This window comes from Coturnix japonica, chromosome Z, assembly GCF_054131305.1.
Source record: "Coturnix japonica strain WE chromosome Z, WE-NBRP24, whole genome shotgun sequence".
Lineage (NCBI taxonomy): Eukaryota > Metazoa > Chordata > Aves > Galliformes > Phasianidae > Coturnix > Coturnix japonica.
In genome coordinates this window covers 21,702,690-21,721,062 of record NC_140702.1, presented here as the reverse complement: position 1 = coordinate 21,721,062, position 18,373 = coordinate 21,702,690, and the positions used below count along the sequence as shown (strand labels likewise).

The 18,373-nt window shown below is 37.8% G+C and overlaps 1 protein-coding gene across 2 annotated transcripts in view; it reads left to right on the top strand.

The window, feature by feature from the left end:
• Positions 1-18,373, top strand: part of MSH3 (mutS homolog 3) — a 107,675-nt gene that overhangs the window by 17,879 nt on the left and 71,423 nt on the right. For both annotated transcript variants that reach the window (XM_085529683.1, XM_085529684.1), the window contains exons 9-10: positions 15,871-15,983; positions 17,216-17,330. In XM_085529683.1, coding sequence (XP_085385809.1) covers positions 15,871-15,983; positions 17,216-17,330 — 228 coding nt within the window. The remainder of the gene's footprint in view (positions 1-15,870; positions 15,984-17,215; positions 17,331-18,373) is intronic.

Here is an 18,373-nt window from a genome sequence, read left to right as displayed (position 1 = left end):
AAGATGAACTTAAGCAAAACTAACACATTATATGACATGGAGTTTTCTGATGCTACAAAAGTGAATTGTAATTTGCATGGCAGTTTATTCAACCTGTGTTATATAATTAGCATGCTGGCAAATGTCATTAATCAAAAAGCAATGTGTTGCATACGAAGGCTTTGATATGATCTCACACAACATTCTTGCCTCTAAATTGGAGAGACGTGGGGGATGGACTGTCCAATTGATAAGGTTTTGGCTGAATGGGTGCATTCATAGAGTGGTACTTGAAATCTCAGTGTCCAGGTGGAGGTAAGTGATGAGTGGTGACCTGCAGGGGCTTGTTGTGGGTCTGACACCAGACTGACTGGAGCAGTTGATATTTTAGAATGAAAGAACGCCATCCAGAGGGATCCGGACAAGTTAAGAGGTAGGCCTGTGTGAATGTCAGCCTAGATAAGAGGAGGCTCTGGAGACACCTTATCATAGCTAATAAATTGTTACAGAGGACCTGTAAGAAAGCTGGAGGGATTCTGTATCAGGGGGCGCAGTGATAGAACAAGGGATAATAGAGTTCAACTAAAAGACAGTTTATTTAGATCAGATGTTAGGAAGAAATTCTTTATTTTGAGAGTAGTGAGATACTGAGAAACTGAGGCAACTCCGGTTGTCCCATCCCTGGAGGGGTGTTCAAGGCAGTCTCATCTAGTGGGAGGTGTCCCTTTCTATGGCAAGGGTTTGGAACTAAATGATCTTAAGGTCCCTTCCACCCCAAGCCATTCTGTGTTTGATTTTTAAGATACTTCGGGAGGACACCACAGAATGAGATTGATTTATAATTTTTAAGTGGTATTTGTGGGTTAAGCTGCTGTCCCATAGATCCTTTTGTGTGTTCAGCATGAAAGTTTTTGTGACTTCTTGGTGAAGTGCAACAAGTAACTGGGACAGTTCAAAAGCTGTTATTTCTGGGTGAATTGTTGAGAAGTTATTATTTATTATTATCCTATCTGTTTTCTTAAAGTCCAAGATTTTATGCCCATGGAAAATGAAAGAGACTGGCTGAAGATGGTAGAAATGACAGGACTGTTACTTTTGGTGGTTGTGTTAATCTAAGTTAGTTTAAATTGCTTGGCAGGCTGTACTCTTGGTCCTGTGAGCTCTGCGATCTAAATTGGAACTGTAATATGATAAATAAAAAGAAAAGTCACTCTTTATAATTGTATACCTCTCCAAATTTTTATCCTTTAAAAAAAAGTACATATCTTGAAGCATGATCATAGATTTTTATTAAGAGGGATATATTTTCAGATGCCTTTACATCATAATTTTCTGTGAATGTAGACTACCACCTTAATATTATGTTTGGTGAAGTGAATTCCTGTGTGTTAGGACTGTGCTTTATAGACAGATTTCAATATACAGTGCCAATGACTTTTGGTATTTTATAATACAGGATCTGAATGATGTGTCTCCTGATTTTTCTCAGTTGTGTGCTAAAATGCTTTTCCTGACAAATATGAGCAGTTTCATTTTGTAGTTTTTTTTTTTCCCTCTGTTTCTAGCATTGTAAACATTTAATGCATTGGTAATAACGTGAATTTTATTCTTCACTTCCCCTAAATTATCAAATCTTCAATTATTTACTCTCATTTATTAGATTTTACATTAGTTACTAGTAGAATATAGCTTTTTTTTTTTCTTTTTTTTTTTTTTTTTAAATTCTGTCATTTTTAAGAAAACAAACCAAAATTCTGTCACTTCTATTTTCAGTTCAGTTCTACAGAGATGGTATGCAGTCATATGGTAATGAAAATCACATTTTGGACTGAACACTTGCCAGAGAGAACAATCTCTTAAAGTGAGGCCTCCAAAGTATTAACATGAGATAAATTAAGTCTCTGTTTCAAATTCTGGTCTCCTTTTTCATTTTTCCTTTTAAACTCTACCATTAAAATTATGCTACCTTCATCTGTTTCCTTCAAATATATTTTCTATGTGTAAAACAGTTTAACTTCCATTGTCGCTGTTGGCTCCTTTATCATAAATCCTAGCTTGGAAGGTAGGAGGAATACAGCATCTGTATGTTACAAACTGAAGTAAACCACGGGGAAGGATGATTTCCTTGCTTTTTTATTTGTGTTAACTTTTCATAGAATATGAAGTCAAGGTAGGTACCCATTCATGGTTAAAATATGCCACTCCTAATTAGAGGAATATGGCAGTGAGATGAAAATTTGTGTATAGAGGGCATAATTATTAACGCTCTTCATATTTACTGTATTAGGAATGTCATTGTGTTTAAGCATCTTTGCACATCTCACAGGAAAAGCCTGAAATAATTTGTTGAAAAATTAACAAGTTCATTTCATCACATTTAATGGATTCTTAAATCTCTATCAGCTTATCAAAGGAAACATTAATTGAAAGGGTAATTGACTGGCCAGCTGTTCTGTGAGCTGTTCCGTGTATTCTGTCCAGCAGCCTCTATTAAGAATGTTACAAAACATGTAAAGCTCTTTTTCTGAAATGAGAAGCTGAGCAGATGAGGAATTCCATGTGCCAAATTCTTCTGACACTGGGAGATTTAAATGATATCTTCTTAGTTGAATGCACGTTGGGCGACCAATACCTATGGACATGCACTGCTTTTTATGGAAGCAGGCTGTTGTCAATTGATACAGAAGTCACTTTTAAAACAGGATGTGCACAGGCAGTGCACCAGAGTACTTCAATCCAAGAGGGGAGTATTGCATGACTAAAGGAGAAGTGGCTGGAAAGCTGCCTGACAGAAAGGGACCTTGTAGTGAAGGACAGTGGGCTGAATGTGAGCCAGCAGTGTGCCCAGCTGGCCAAGAAGGCCAATGATATCCTGGCTTGTATCAGGAATGTTGTGGTGAGCAGGAGTAGGGAAGTCATCCTGCCCCTGTACTCAGCACTACTGAGGCCTCACCTCAAGTACTGTGTTCAGTTTTGGGCACCTCAGTACAAAAAGGACATGGAAGTACTGGAGCAGATCCAGAGAAGGGCAACAAGGCTGTTGAACGGTTTGGAGAATATGCCCTGTGAGGAGTGACTGGAGGAACTCGGGCTTGTTAGTCTGGGGAAGAAGAGGCTGAGGGGAGACCTTATTGCTCTCTTCACATGAGGGAGTTGGTCTCTTCTCACTGGTGACAGGAGACAGGACGAAGGGAAATGGCCTCAAGTTGCGCCAGGGGAGGTTTAGGCTGGGAAACACTTCTTTGTAGAAAGGGTTGTTAAACACTGGAATAGGCGCCCCTGGGAGGTGGTTGAGTCATTGTCCCTGAATGTCTTTAAAATCAGTTTGGATGTGGTGCTTAGGGACATGATTTAGTGGAGGCTTGTTAGTGTTAGGGCAGTATGGTTAGGTGGTGGTTGGACTTGATCTTGAAGATCTTGTCCAACCTGAGCAATTCTCTGATTCTATGATGCTATGTGGATGGGTTTTCCTTATTATGTACTAGAAATCTTGTGGCAGCAGTGTGTTTCTGAAGTTTTGGCTCTGAGTTTGGATGGAATGGTAAACAGGCATGTGCTGAAGAAAAATTCTATCTTATCAAATTAATCAGAGGGCTGGAGCACCTTTCTTATGAGGTAAGGTTGAGGGAACTGGGCTCGTTTAGCTTGGAAAAGTGAAGGCTCTGGGAAGACCTCATTGTGGCCTTCCAGTAATTGAAAGGAGCATATAAACAGGAGGGGGAACAGCTGTTTACAAGGGTGGGTGGTGATAGGACATGGGGAAATGGTTTTAAGCTGAGACAGGGGAGGTGTAGGTTAGATATTAGGAGGAAGTTTTTCACCCAGAGGGTGGTGAGTCACTGGAACAGGTTGCCCAAGGAGGTTGTGGATGCCCCACACCTGGAGGCATTCAAGGCCAGACTCACTGTGGCTCTGGGCAGCCTGGTCTGGTGGTGGGTGACCCTGCACTTAGCAGGGGGGTTGAAACTGGATGATCATTGTGGTCCTTTTCAACCCAGGCCATTCTATGATTCTATGACTGTCCTATGTTAACATCCAAAACCATACAAGTATTTACTGCATGGGTTGAATGTGTTTTAAGCTCACAGAGTTTATTCCAAATACGCAAAAGGCCTCAAGGAACCATTCCTTACTCTAGTTTTATTTTTGTGATCTGGTTGCTACACGTGCTGTAGAAGCATACAGGTGGATCTTTCCTTGAAAAGAAGATAAGGCTTACAAGGTGTAGACCATCTACAACGGCAAACTTTGTAGTAATGTACAGTTTGATTATTGAAGCTTCTTCAAAATACTCTGATTTGGAATGGAGATGCTGAATATTTTATTTATGATCTGTAATTACATCTGCAGTTACAAATGTTGAAATGATCTTGTTACAGCATAATGTTTTTATTTCTGTACAGTTAGACAGAATTTGAACATGTTAGATATTCCAAACATTGATCCTCCAAAAGGAGGGGGGGGGAGGGGAGGAAAAATGTGGCAGACTAAATAGTTACATAATCTATCATATCCTTTTAGTTGGAGTCAGTTCAAGTGATGCTGTCAGAGGTGTGAGAGGAAAATGAAACGTGAATACCAAGCTATGCATGCCCGAAATCAAAATACAAGAGACTTTGTGCCATGCTCTCAGTAGAAAAATATGGCTAAATAATCAGCTTAAATAGAATGTTCTGTCCTATTCCATATGACGTTTTCCCAGAGAAAATGGGAAGGCATATCTCCTCCTCACCTAGTTACTGGATAACTGAAGTTCACTAAGTCAAGATACTCTTTAAAGAGAATTCCTGCATGAAAAATGAGTCTCTTTTCCAAAGAGCATCTGCTGCTCAGAATTTTGAGTCTCTGGGATATGTGAGAGGAATTTGTACAAGTAGATGTGGTGTAAGTGTAGTCACAGTCCAACTCTAGAACCATAATTATTCCAGCCTCTGCTCGGTTTCTGAGCTTATCTCATTCCTACAGCACAGAGGAAACAGCTTGGTAGATGGTGTAAAGCAAGAAAGGCTGCTTGGCCAGCCCATGTGTCCTTGTCCTAATGTGTGGAGGTAAGCTGTGTCTGGTTTATATTGCGTTTAATAGCTTTCATAGTTTTGTTGAATCATTTATTTCTTTGAATCCTGTGAAAAAGTGACTTGGATGGGATTTCTGGAGGTAATTTCTCTTAAACTTGTGCTCAAGGCAGTGTTAGATCAGGTTGCACATAGTTTTGCCCAGCTTGGAAAATCCTCAGAAACTGAGGAGTCCCCAGGCTGTCTTTATCACCTTTTACCTTGCTTAACTGGTTTCGTGCCAGTTTTTTTTCCTCAAGTCCAAGCAGAATTTTGAAAGAGTTGCAGCTTGTGGCTGTCTGGTTTTGTCCTTGCGTTGTGTGCCTTTGACAAGTGTCTGTTCCAGGATTTTTTTATATGCCTTTTAGGTAGGAGTTGCCATTTAATTTTTCTGCATATCAAGTAAACCCAGTTTATTTAGTCCATCTTCATTTGATTATCTCACTAATCATGTTAGAGCTGCCCCTTAGAATTTCATCAGTTTATTAATGTGTGTCCTGTTCTGCAGGTCCAAACTGGACCCATGACTCCAGGTAGGTTTTGCAGATAAAAAAAGATAGAGCGAAATAATCATTTTTCTTTATCTCATCATACTTGGCCCAATGTGGCCCAGTATAAGTTGGTCTTCACTGCCACAAGAACGATTTGATTTTATTGTACTAAAATTACTTTATCCTGCTATGTTTGCTTCTTTTCTCTTTGCACATAATACATACCAAAGTCCCTTACTGTCTTAACCTGCATAGAGAATAAAAACAAGGATAACAAGAACAAAAGAAATAGCCAAGTGAGCATCAGCAAATACCAGCAGTTACGAAGCATAGTGCTTAATATTATTCAGTTACCTCTGCTAGCTCAATTGCAGTTGGCACAGCATAGCCTAGCCATGTTCTTATTACTGGTTTCTGTAGACCTGTTTAATGACTGTGATCTGCAGTCTTGTGCTGTGTGTACACTGTTTTGTTTGTGTGCTTTTTCGTCTTGCAGCTTTGCTGAATGTATTTTCCACCTTTTTAAGGGATAGATAATACATGAAGGACTAGCTATTAAAAAGTTTCAAGTCTGGATATAAATCAGATACTTATTTTGCAAGTAGTTAATAATGAAGAAAAAAATGAGAATATCAAATCTTGTGCAAAAATATCTGGATAAAATTATGTAAATCTTGAAAACAGGTTGGATTATTTTCCACTTTTTTGTTGTCATTTCTTAGAAAAATGTGGTAGTTTAGACCATGAGCTGAAGAATGATTGTAGGTTGTCTGCCTGTGCCAGGTATAACAACATGTAATCTTAATTTGGAAGCAGTAATGTATACTTTCTTTTCAAATGTAAATTCAAGTGAGATGTTATGGACTCCATTTTATTTTCTTTTTTTTTTTCTATTTAATTTCTTTTTAAAATTTGCTTGTAATTCTACAGTGTTGTGCAAGGAATCAAGAGGATTCAGCAGTCCCCTCCTTTTTTTTTTTCTTTTTTTTTCCTTGTTATTTTTTCTTAAAAGAAATACACATCTTAAGATGTGTATTACTGGGTGACATTTGAGAACAAGTTAAGTCTCTCCTGGCAGGACATGGCTGAAGAATGCATGTGAGAAATTTTAGGCACTTGTTTCTGGTCTGAACTGTGATCTGCACTTCTAGTGAACTGAAAGAAGAAAATTTCCAGTTTCTACTTGTTTCTTTGGGGTATCGGGGTTTCTCCAGCTGTGAACACAAAGTGATGGAGCAGAGTGCCAATTAGTTACATGTAGCTAATTTTGACTACTGATCGGTTTCCAGATAGGGGTCAGAATACAACTTTATGTAATGCAGACAAGGCATAGATGGATTCTTCCTGGAGGCATTTCAGCTCTTCCATTCCCACATGACAACTGCATGGAAAGTACAGCCATCTGCTCCCTGGCCTTCGCCCTGCTTCAGGGTGTCCCTGAGGGACCTCCTCGTTTCTCCTAGTGCAACACACCAGTCCAGCCCAACAAAACAGATAGACTGTCTTCTTGTAAGAATTCTCTTTTGCTTTGCTATTAGCATCTATGTATTTGTTTATTATAGAAGATTCTGAACTTTGCTTGCACAAAGTTGAAACCTGAGCAGCAAGTATACTGTTTCTGCAGAGCACAGGAAGATGTGTAAGAGACTGAACATAACCTAAGATAACCTAACATAAGTGTTAAATGTAACTGGTTTCAATACAGTAATGAGGGGAAAATCTGAGTGTGGCCTTTCTGCTTGCAGAAGAAATTTACTTTTTTTGCATGATTTTTGTTACATTTTTAGTTCTCCTAGTATATTTCTACCACAGTTCTCATGCTGATTAAAGAACAAGATTTATGTTTTTGACAGTTCTTGGCAGGTAGAGTTGTAGGAGAAGTGTGGGAGGTTAGTTCAAAATGATTTATAACAGATATATGGCTGGACTCTGTTGTAGTCTCCATTAATTCTTATATAATCTTTGGAAAAGGTGTTTCATAAGCAGATGACGACTTCCATTCAAATTCCCATTTATGTTCTCTAATCTTTGCTATAGAATTCGTATCTTGAGCAAAGGCACTATTTGTGCTTCAGCAGCTCTCCTTAGTGCTGTTGCAGATGTTCTGCAGCTGATATGTTCTACAACATTCAGCCCAGAGTTCTCTTTTAATCCTGTAAAGAAGTCACAGTATTACACTGCATTCAAGAATCTTTCCAGATATATGTTGTCTTGTAGCCATATGCTTGTAATTTGTGATTATTTAAGTAGTGTCACCTTTCTTGGACAAACTGCTAAATATTTTCCTTATGCACATATGCACACTTTCCTTATGCACACTTAGGTTCCAAATAATTTTGAATGTCTGAGGGTCAGTGATATTTCAAATATGTTAAACTAAGAATGCCTGAGAGATTTTTGCTCAGACATGGCGTAAGAGATGAGAGATTAGTAAGGTGTATGAGAAACTTTGTTAAACGTTGAACTGACTTCGTTCAAATTGGATGTGGTCATTACTTTTTGCTCCCTAGGAAGATAGGTTTTTGAACAAAACATGTTCTACCAAGCTTTACTCCATCAGCCTGATCCTAGGATGAGATCAGAATGGTGAGTTTTAGTGGCAGTAGGCAGCAGTTTGACAGAAGCACAGTGGTTATGACTTCACCATACAACCTGGTAGGTGAGAAACCTTTTTAGAGGGCTTAGAAGGGAACTAAAGTGCTTTGTGCTCAAAAATTTCTGCTGTTCAGAATGGAAGAATGTAGTATTCCTGTCAATCAACACAAGCATGAGCTGGTGTGAAGCAAAGGGTGGTACATCTACTTCACAGTGGTGTATAACACTGTGAAGGAGGTGAAGTGTTGTGAGGGGGATATTAGAAATGATACCCTTTGGGACAAAGTGATAGTCCCTACTTTGTAATAAACATTCGTATTAGAGTTAAAAATTTCTTAAGCTGATTTAACAGTGTTTTGCAGAAGGGAATAATCCTTATAAAATCAAAATTTTCAGCAGTAATCGCAATTGGCTTCTGGGAGAAATATGTAAAGAAAAAGATGAAAATATAGATATAAGTTCCTGGATTACATTTCTGGATTTTCTTACAAGTGTTTGTGTGGGTGGGACTCCTCAGCCCTGGGGTTGCTTCTCTAAATTAAATCTCTTTTCCCTAAACATCACTTTAGCTGTATTTCTCCAAGAACAGCGTTTCTCTACATCTTTCTAGCACGTATCATATCCATGAGATTTTGGCACTCAGCTTCTCATGGTGGTTTCAGTTAAAAGCCATTATAACTCTTCTGTTCTTGGTGTTGCTGTGTTGCTTTTAACATGCTATCATCCTGTACAACTCTTTCAAGTTCTGCAACTCAAGGAAGTTCAGGCTGTAATTATGGTTTATCCAAATCAGTCAGACGACTCTCTGTCGTCATATATTAAAATTCTGTTTGGTCTGACTTTGCACGTGCTCTTAATCCTCACTTTTCATTTCTGTCATTTCCTTTGTTATCTCAGTGACAGAGACTTGCAACTTCATGAAGAGATCTGATGTTAGTCGTGGTCCTGCTTCAAGCAGAGGTTGAACAGCATGACTTCTGAGCATCCCTTGGTGACTGCAGCAACTGGCACATGCAGTTCTGCACTGCTTGCTGTAATACTGCTTTACACAGTCATGTTGCTGAGCAGTGTAAATAGGAAAGCTTAGAACTGGTGGAGTCAGAAGGGGCAGAAATCAGGGAATGGACTCTAAGGGATGAATACTGTTGCTAACCAAATACAGAAGTAACACTTCTGGCCCCAGGGAGTGTTGTGAGAAGACTGTGTTATGAGCCTGAGAAAATAGCCAGTGCTCCCAAAGTGTACTGGTGGCAAGCTTTTGCCACACTGTTCCTTAGAAATTGTGACCCAAGCTATCTGCTGTGGTCCTGATAGTTACCGTATTTTCATTTCACTGTCTCCAAGGCATTTAATGAGGTTAAGCTAGCAAAAATCTTTATTTTGTTGTTTTTCTTTTCAATCATTACTTCCCCAAGAGTTTCTAGGAGAGCAGGATAGCATGCATCTGAAATTTGTTGAACTGTTCTGTGACAGAAAGGTACCGCATTTTTCACAGTGGGTTGTGTCGGAATGAATATTTGTTAGTGTTAGAGAGGTATTCCTATATTTTGTTGGTTTTTTTGTTTGTTTGTTTTGTTTTGTTTTTGTTTGTTTGTTTGTTTGTTTTTTCAGTTGACATTGCTCTGGAAATTTTGTGTTTATTTGAAGTTCATACAATAGAGGATTTTTTAACTAGTTGGCTTAGTCCTGAAAAAAAGAACCACGATGTCGGTGGTGATTTTACGGACAATCTTAATGGTCTGTGGAGCTGTGTCACAATGGGCTGCCGTAAACGATGCATAAGGCACTGCACGTGACTTAAAATAGTGTTATTCATTGGATAGAAACCATTCAGTGCTGTCACTGTGCAAGTAAACTATATATGCTTTGGATGCTTAATGAACAGAACTCCTGCAATAGAAGTTAGAGCTTCTGCACACTTATTCCACATTCTACTTGTGCATATGTTTTTTCATGTTATATGTGTTGGTCACATATTATAGGTAATTTCTTCAACACGTCGGAGTTTGGAGTTGAAGTCTGGTTTTCTAACTTTCTTTGCAATCACATCAGCTTCATATAATTTGCAACTGGAGTTGTCCTTTGTGTCATTTTTTTTTTCCTTTTCTTTTTTTTTCCCCTGTGATAACCAAAGTATTGAATCCTACCATATGTGCCATTAATGAATGTGCCATTCATGGACCTTTCTAAAGTATGTTTCTCTATTTTGATGATGAGATCCTGGTACTTTTCTGGGTATTCTTTTCTCCAACCAGTTTTGTGCCCACTCAGTATAAATGTTTTCATATAAATCAAGCTTATGTAAATAGGCCCTGAGAATACCATGTAAAGCAGTGTTAACTAACCTCACTGAAACTTGCAGAATCACAGAAAGGCTTAGGTTGGAAGGGACCAACCCTTAAATTCAGTTCCAACCCACTGCCATGGCAATCAGATGGCAACCTGAAGATCAGGTTAGAACAGGGCCCCATCCAGCCTAGCCCTTGAACACCTCCAGGGACAGGGCACACACAGCTGCTCTGGGTAGCCTCTGACAAGGCATCACCACCCTCTGAGTAAAGAATTTCTCCCTAACATTTAACCTAAATCTCCCCATTTTTAGTTTAGAACTATTCCTCCTTGTTCTGTCACAGTCTGCCCGTTTAAAAAGTTAGTGTCCCAGTGTCTCTCCTCTCTCTGCTGAATCTGTTACTCTGCTGTTGAAGAAAATGGAATTTTCATTATCTTGATAATTCCTTGCTGACTTTTATTTATCTTGCATTATATGTGCTTAGAAATATTTTCCTAGTAGTTCCTGAAATCTGGAAGAAAAGATCGAGGAACTAAGCAAAATGCGTCTCATCCCATTCTTCAAATAGACAAATGGAAGAAGCCTGGAAGAGGCAGCTTGTCTGTGACCATCTGTTGATGCAGTAGCTTCTGGAGTCCTAACTGTGTTTGTATTTTATTCTGTAGTACATAATTTTGTTTTCATAGAAGGCATAGAGAGTCGTACAGTGCCTACTCAAAATACCCTTTGCTTTTCTGATAGCCTGTCTGCTATCAGATAGCACGTATCTCCAACTTCCAAAAGCTAAAAAAAAATTTTCTTTTTCTTTTTATTTTTTTTGCATTTGATTGCGAACTGCATTTTGATTTGAGATGCAAACTGCATTTGATTTGCAGTTATGCTGAGGTTTCTGCTCAGCTATAATTTTGCTAAGGTGACTAGAAGGAAGTCAAGATGCACATATTGACAGATGTTGATATTTTGATAGATAGTAAAAATATAAGCAAGAGATTTTCCCCAACTTTTCTCTTTATATCTGTATTTATAAAGGTGTGTCAGATTTGCTTATTGGCTTTTTAGAGTCTCCCATTGGAGATAGTGATGTCTCTGGGACAGGACGTTTGTGCAGGATCTGGGGTGAAGTGTGTGTATGTATAGTGGAATGTGGTAAATGGCCACATGCACAAGATAACTGTTGTTTTGTTATTACTGACACCAGTGGTTTATATCATTTTGAGATGGGCAGATGCTCAGAGGAGGTCTCTGTGCTGCCAGTCTCCTTGCAGCAACACTGACTGGTGGCTGAAGGTTGCTGAGAGCAAATATGGGAAAGTGCTTTTCTGTGGCAGGAGAAAAAAGCTGCGCTTCTAAAAACGTATGCAGACAGTGCCAAAAGAACAGCTGCTTGGAAATGTCATTGAGACGTTGCCAGAAAAGCTACTGGAGCTCCATGCCAAGACTGACCAAAAAAAGGAAGGATGATTGTTACCCAGTTCTCATAGAAAAGCTCAAAGCTAGAGCCCCTGAGCTAGAAACAAATTGCCTAAGAAAGGCAACAGTGCTACGAAACGTAAAGCAAATATCATTTCTGCTCAGCCTGTTAAGAAGTTAATAAGAAGTTATACTGAGTATTGAATATCTGAATGGATTAAGGCAGTCAGGTAACCTTGCTCTTCTGTGTGGTGTAGGCATATCTTCCATATAGTGGCACACCACTGTTCCTAGCAGAATGGAGTATGAGAAGCACAAAGAGCAGTACGAATAAAATTTATAAGAAAATTTATGTAACAGTTATTTGTGCTTTATAAGTCTGTGCTTAACATTGGCAATAAAAACATCTGCCCTTCAAAATTCAGTATCATTTCGTAACTTGAGTTATGATGTGTGGATATACAGAACATATGGGTGCCCGTTCCCTAAGTGGAATGAGTATGGTGGGGTAGTAGTTACAGGATAAAAGTCTGGTGAGTTTCTTACTTTTCTGTAGGGAAGCTTAGTTTTTACATACTTTATGCATGTGTTTTGTATTTGAATTTTGAATTGCACAGCCTTAATGAAGTGCCTCCTATTTTATTGAGAATGCTTTTGCATTTTATGTGCGTGTGTGTGTATTAATGGCCATGCTCTTTTTGACGCACTCCATAATGCTAGAATCCCACTTGTTACAAATTTACCTGTCAGTGTGTTGATTTCATAACAGCAGCTGATGATCACTTCCTCAGACAACTTCCATAACTCATGTGGTGAGCAAAGATAGTTCTGCATAAGATCCCAGTGCTGTTTTGAGACCTGGGAGTTTGGTAAGGGCTGCTATAGATGCCTTCACAACTTCACTTGATGATTTGAAATCCTGAAACAGGTTCATTTCAGAGATGTTTATGCAAGGACTGTAGAAGGTCATTGAAAAGTGCTGTGTTCTTCACTGACTAGCCTCATCAGTGTTGCGGAACTATAGGGATTGTTTCTTCTGAGAAGCACTGGAAAGGCTATCAATAAAATGCTGTATGAATTTTTAAAAGCAATTTGCTGCAGATGTTTGACAAGAATGATGTTTACAGAAGTTGATAGAAAATTGACTCCTGATTTAAATAGGCATTGGTAGCTGGAGAGATAGAGCATCAACATATCATTCTGTCTGTAATCACAGAAATGTCCTGTGGGTGATCACTTGGCTACGTGAAGGACAGACACAAAAACTTTCCACAGCAAATTTTGTTTTCATAAAAATCGAGGTTTTTCCATGTGTTTAGTAGAAATGAATAATTCTACAGGTTTGTTGTTGTTGTTTGTTTGTTTTTTGCTTTAGCCAGAATATGATATGCATACTTTCAGGTAGATGAGGTGTCTGCTGTTTGTTTCACAATGCCTGTCTCTGGTGCAGAAACACTAAAATACATGAAGGGCTTTACAAATCACAGGTCTAGTTCTAATTTGGACATTTTACTTTAAATATAGCTGATGAACAGAAGTATTACAATAAAAGTCAGACAAACTAATTTTTCCTAAAGTTTATGCCATAGAATTGGATAAGTTCGGTTATAAAGTAAAAGAAAGTTACAAATGCATTAAAAATAATGATAAATCTTAACTCTTACTTTAAAAACAGACAGGTGCTGTGAATCATCCAATGAACTACTCTCCAAAATCTCTTGATTTGTCTTTGGTTCTGAAAAATTATCTCTGCAGGCCTTGTGTTGTTTTTCCAAAGGCAATGTTATGAGAGCATACTAAGTACAAATGAAAAATAAAATCTTGTTTTATGAGTTTCTTTACGTCTCTGCTCATCCACAGTCAAAATTAAAGATCCACTCAGTCACAGGACTGATTCAGAGGCTTGTACTCTGCTAAGCTCTGGACATGAGCTAACACATTCTAGGAAGTGTAATGCTTAAGTGGTGTTCTTCAGAAGTGCTGTTCTGATTATACTTTCTCATTTAGTAAAATTGATGTATTGAAGTAGATTGTTAGCAAGGGTTGGAACAAGTGAACAATTCAAGGAAGAAAACAGCCAGTTGCTACCAGAGGTTGAGAAACTGACTAATTGTCTTTCATGGAAATCCAATTGCTTTAAAAATGTCTACATGTTTTGAATAGGGATGGAGCAAAGAGAGTTCTGGTGGGTCAAAAGATTGAGAACTTAATTGGATGTCAGCTAAAACTAAGGCACTTAAAATAAGCAAGGGATCATCAAGGATGTGCTAAGGAAACTCAAAGACTGTTAGTTTGACACGTGTTATAGGAAAATAACTCTAATTTTTAAGAATTGATCCTCAGAGATGTATTGATCCTTTCTCATGGGAGCACGTAATGCAGAAAACCTATCCTTTTTCTTGTAAAGTTGAAAAGCCTTGTAAGAAGAATATTGATTTGTTTCATTCCTATAACACCTACACATCCCTCTAACTGGCATAATTCCAATGTGCTAGGAATACTTAGTTAATTTATGTCCCATGATAATATGAAACTGGAGCTTGGATACTCGTATTCCAAATAGGTTTGTTTTATACACATCTTTTAGTGGCACCTTCAGTGGATACACTGTTTATGTATGATTATGTTCAAAAATTGCAAGGTTTTTGTTTGTTCTTATGGTTTATTTTCAGCTATTATTTATCAGCTATATACATTCAGCTGATATTGTTCTGTCTGATTTTGACTTCAGTTAGCAGTTCATAAAAGCACCCCATGTAACAAAAAGCTGTGTCTGGAAACACAAATCATGCACCTTTCTTTGACTCAGATTTTGGCCAGGTACTGAACAACTGTAATCTCATGCATGTTGTAATAATTAAAGGTTTTTCCACCATCTTACATTAGTAGACTGGGGGAAGCAGGGGTCACAGGAAACAAACTTGAATAATTTCTTATGGGTCTCAAAACTGGTTGGAGTCCTCTGCAGGTGTAGTTCTCTGTTGCTTGCAACCAGCAAAGATTTGTTGAGCAGAACTCATTTAAATGACTCAGCATTGGAACACTAAATTTACCTCATTTGTTGACGCAGTTAAGCTGAGAGGAATATGTTGAAAGGTCTGTATTATTATTTTTAACTTCTTTGACAACGTAGTAGGAAGGAAACATGGTAATTTTTGTAGTGCAAGCTGAAGAATGAATGCAGCAATAATGGCCTTGCAAATATGATGCAATGGTTACAATGCAAAGGAGCAGTTTTGCAAAAACGTGTTAAACAGATTTAAAGCTGTCTGGAAGTCATAAATGTCATGTTGGAAAAAAAAAAAAGTTGAATTGAAGCTGAACTGCTTTGTGTTTTCCTTTAGCTCTGTTTTGGAGTAAGGAGTGTGCTAAGAATTGTATATCCATCTTTTGAAAACTTCAAATATACTGATCAAATGCAGCAGTGCAAAAGAGCAGCCATGGGAATGCTGAGAGGCCTAGTGTATGGCCTCTGCAAAAAGGTGGAATGAAATCTTCAATTTGAGCACAAAGAAGAGTCTTTAGATAAAAAGTAAATTACAGCAATGCTTTTTCTGCTGCACATAAGAAAAGGTGCAATAGCTTTATGTTACAATAAGTTGCATTTCAGAGAAGAGTGCCTTCACAAGTAAAGCTTAATTAAATGAGGTGATATATAACATGTGTGAGTGACTTAATTGTTCAATCAACATAAGATTTCAAGTGCAGATAAAAGCCAATAGTTGTTATAACTTATGAAAATGTATTTGCTTTGCAGGGAGACTTGATGAACTCTTTAAGTCTGTTTTGCAAGTTTTATGTTGCTGTTTTTTGTCTTTATTTTGTTTGTTCTTTTATACATTTCGTCTTTCACAGTGGAAAAAAGAAAGGCTTAAAACATTAAAACCTCCTTTAAAAGTTCCCAGTCCAGCTGTGCAGTTGGTATCCATTCTTTACCCATTCTCTTCTTATCAATTGGAAGAGGAAAGATGTACACCTTTTGTAACCTACCAAGGCTTTCTTTTTGAAAGGAGCATGAATACTGGAAGTCATTCAAATATTTTTTTCTTTGCAGGTTACGAGATGACAGAATTAGGGTAGAAAGAATGGAAAACTACCATTTTGAATACAGTCATGCTTTCCAACTGGTTACTGATTTTTATGCAAAAGAGGTGCCTGATATTACAGGTATGTCAGAATATCTTTGATGCATGTATTCCTGTTAGCTTGTACATGCAGAAGGAGTACACATGAGGATACGTCATAGACTTGGCTACTTCCAATCTATCTAAATGCCCCCCAACTTGATCCAATGCATTAAGAATAAATCTTGATTGCAATAGGCTTTGCCACTGGTTTCAGGGGCCTAGAAATCTGCAAGGGAAATCACAATAGTAAAGAAGACATTGAATTTCTCAGCCTCTTCCATGTCCTTCTCAACAGATCTACTGCCCATTTGGCAGCAGGCCCATGTTTTCCCTTGTTTTATTTCTGTTGCTGATGTAAGTGTAGAAGCTTTTGTTGCTTCTTGTATTTTGTCAGTTTCAATTCCAGATGTCCTCTCACTTTACTAAGCTCAGCAAGCTTGAGTGGTGTCTCTGTATCCCTCCTCATAGCGTCTTATTCATCCCATGCATGCCTCCTGCTGCTTTTACTTCAGTTTTTGCACACTGGGGCCACCTTTGAGTTTGGAGAATCCTTGAAAATGAACACTGCCTATGTAGAAATGAATGCAGCACCCTTTTTTTAATGTCATGAACATATGTGTTAAGAACAAATTCCATGTATTTAGCTAATTGATGGAAATTATACAGTATCTGGAATGTTTCTTCAAGTTCTTCAGTGTATTTGTTGACATTCTTAAGAATGGAAAATTTTTTTTGATAAATCGTCATTATGTAAGGTTTCAAAAGTATCCTTTCATAATGAGATAATGATGTAGTGAAATTTCCTATTGTCACATCTGGAACATACATTGTAGTAGAGTACCCACTAGATACAGAAGCACTATCTAGAAGAAATATCTGTTTTACCAAGATGGAACCTTATTCTGCAGACTTGCTGAGACAAATGAATCATCAGGCATTTGTTTTCTTTTTAATTTGCAAAGATGTTACCCACAGTAATGGAGATTTCAGAATTCAGTTCTAACTTGTATTTAGAAATATCTTCTACCAACTGTTAATTGTTTTTAAGAAGAAAAACCCATGGAATCCAGTGTTTAATATTTCATAATTTGTTTGTGTTATTGTCAAGGTGTACCATTTTTTGGAATCATTATTTATGTTGATTTATAGATATCATACTACATTGTATGCATAATGAAGACTTCAATTAAATTGAAAAATTGATTATGCTTTTTCTAAGATGCATAGGCAGTAAGCAGTGATTTAACAAGGAAATTACTCTTTTCTTTTTAGGTCCTCAAAAACTATCTGTAATTCTAAGCTTGGATAAGCCTGTTATTTGTGCTCTGGCAGCAGTAATTACATACCTCAAAGAATTTAATTTGGAAAAGATGCTTTACAATCCAAGGTAAGTTGGATTTCCACTTCAAAGCAACAACACTTCTACCAGCGATATCTTGTAACTTTTATCAGACAACTTGCCTTAAATTAAATGAGCTCACCCAGAATGACTGAAATAAACATTAAAAAAAAAAAAAAAAAAAGAAGAAGAAGTTTCTAATCAGAACTGGAATAATCAAGTGATTTTTTTATTTTTTTTCACAAGTGGAGTTTTGTGAAAATATTCTTGAAGTATGTTCTTACAGACATTACTGTCAGTAACGTAAATGCATAGGTATTGCAGACAAGTATTATTAAAAATGAACAAGGAGCAAAAACTTGTAGATACTAGGAGGGAAATTATAAATTTTGTCAGTAAATACTTGCTATCATATCTCAGTTTCAGCTTTACTCGATGAACAAGCACCGTGTTTTTTTGGCAGGTTTTAAAGCCTCTTTTTATGCTGTAATTTAGCTTTGCAAGATGTTGTTTTATTTTTCCATAGAGGTGTGTAAATCATACTCTCTTTTTGTAGCTCTGGAAGCAGATATAAATGCTGACATGTTGCAATGTTTAGACAGCGCTCAGCAGATCTGTTTAAATTACTGAATCTAGTTAACAGTTAAAAAGAAAACAGACATCCAGCGCATCCCAGCTCTGTGACAAATCACGGAATCACAGAATTGCTTGTTGGAAGGGTCCACAAGAGATTATCGAGTCCAAGCTTGATACTGAAGCAGGTATCCTACAATATGTGGCACAGGTAGGCATCCAGACAGGTCTTGAATATCTCCATAGAAGGAGATTCCACAACCTGTCTAGGCAACCTCTTCCAGTGCTCCACCATCCTTACTTTAAGAAATTCTTTTGCATGTTAACACAAAACTTCCTATGTTCAAGATTTAGGCTATTACTACACATTACCCAGAGGTACCTGGCTTCATCCATTTGCCTCTCTGTAGATATTTATAAACATTTATCAGACTCCCTTTCAGTCTTATCCTCTCCAGGCTGAACAGACCTTTGTTATTCAGCCTTTCCTCATACAGAAGACAGCCTGGAGCATCTCC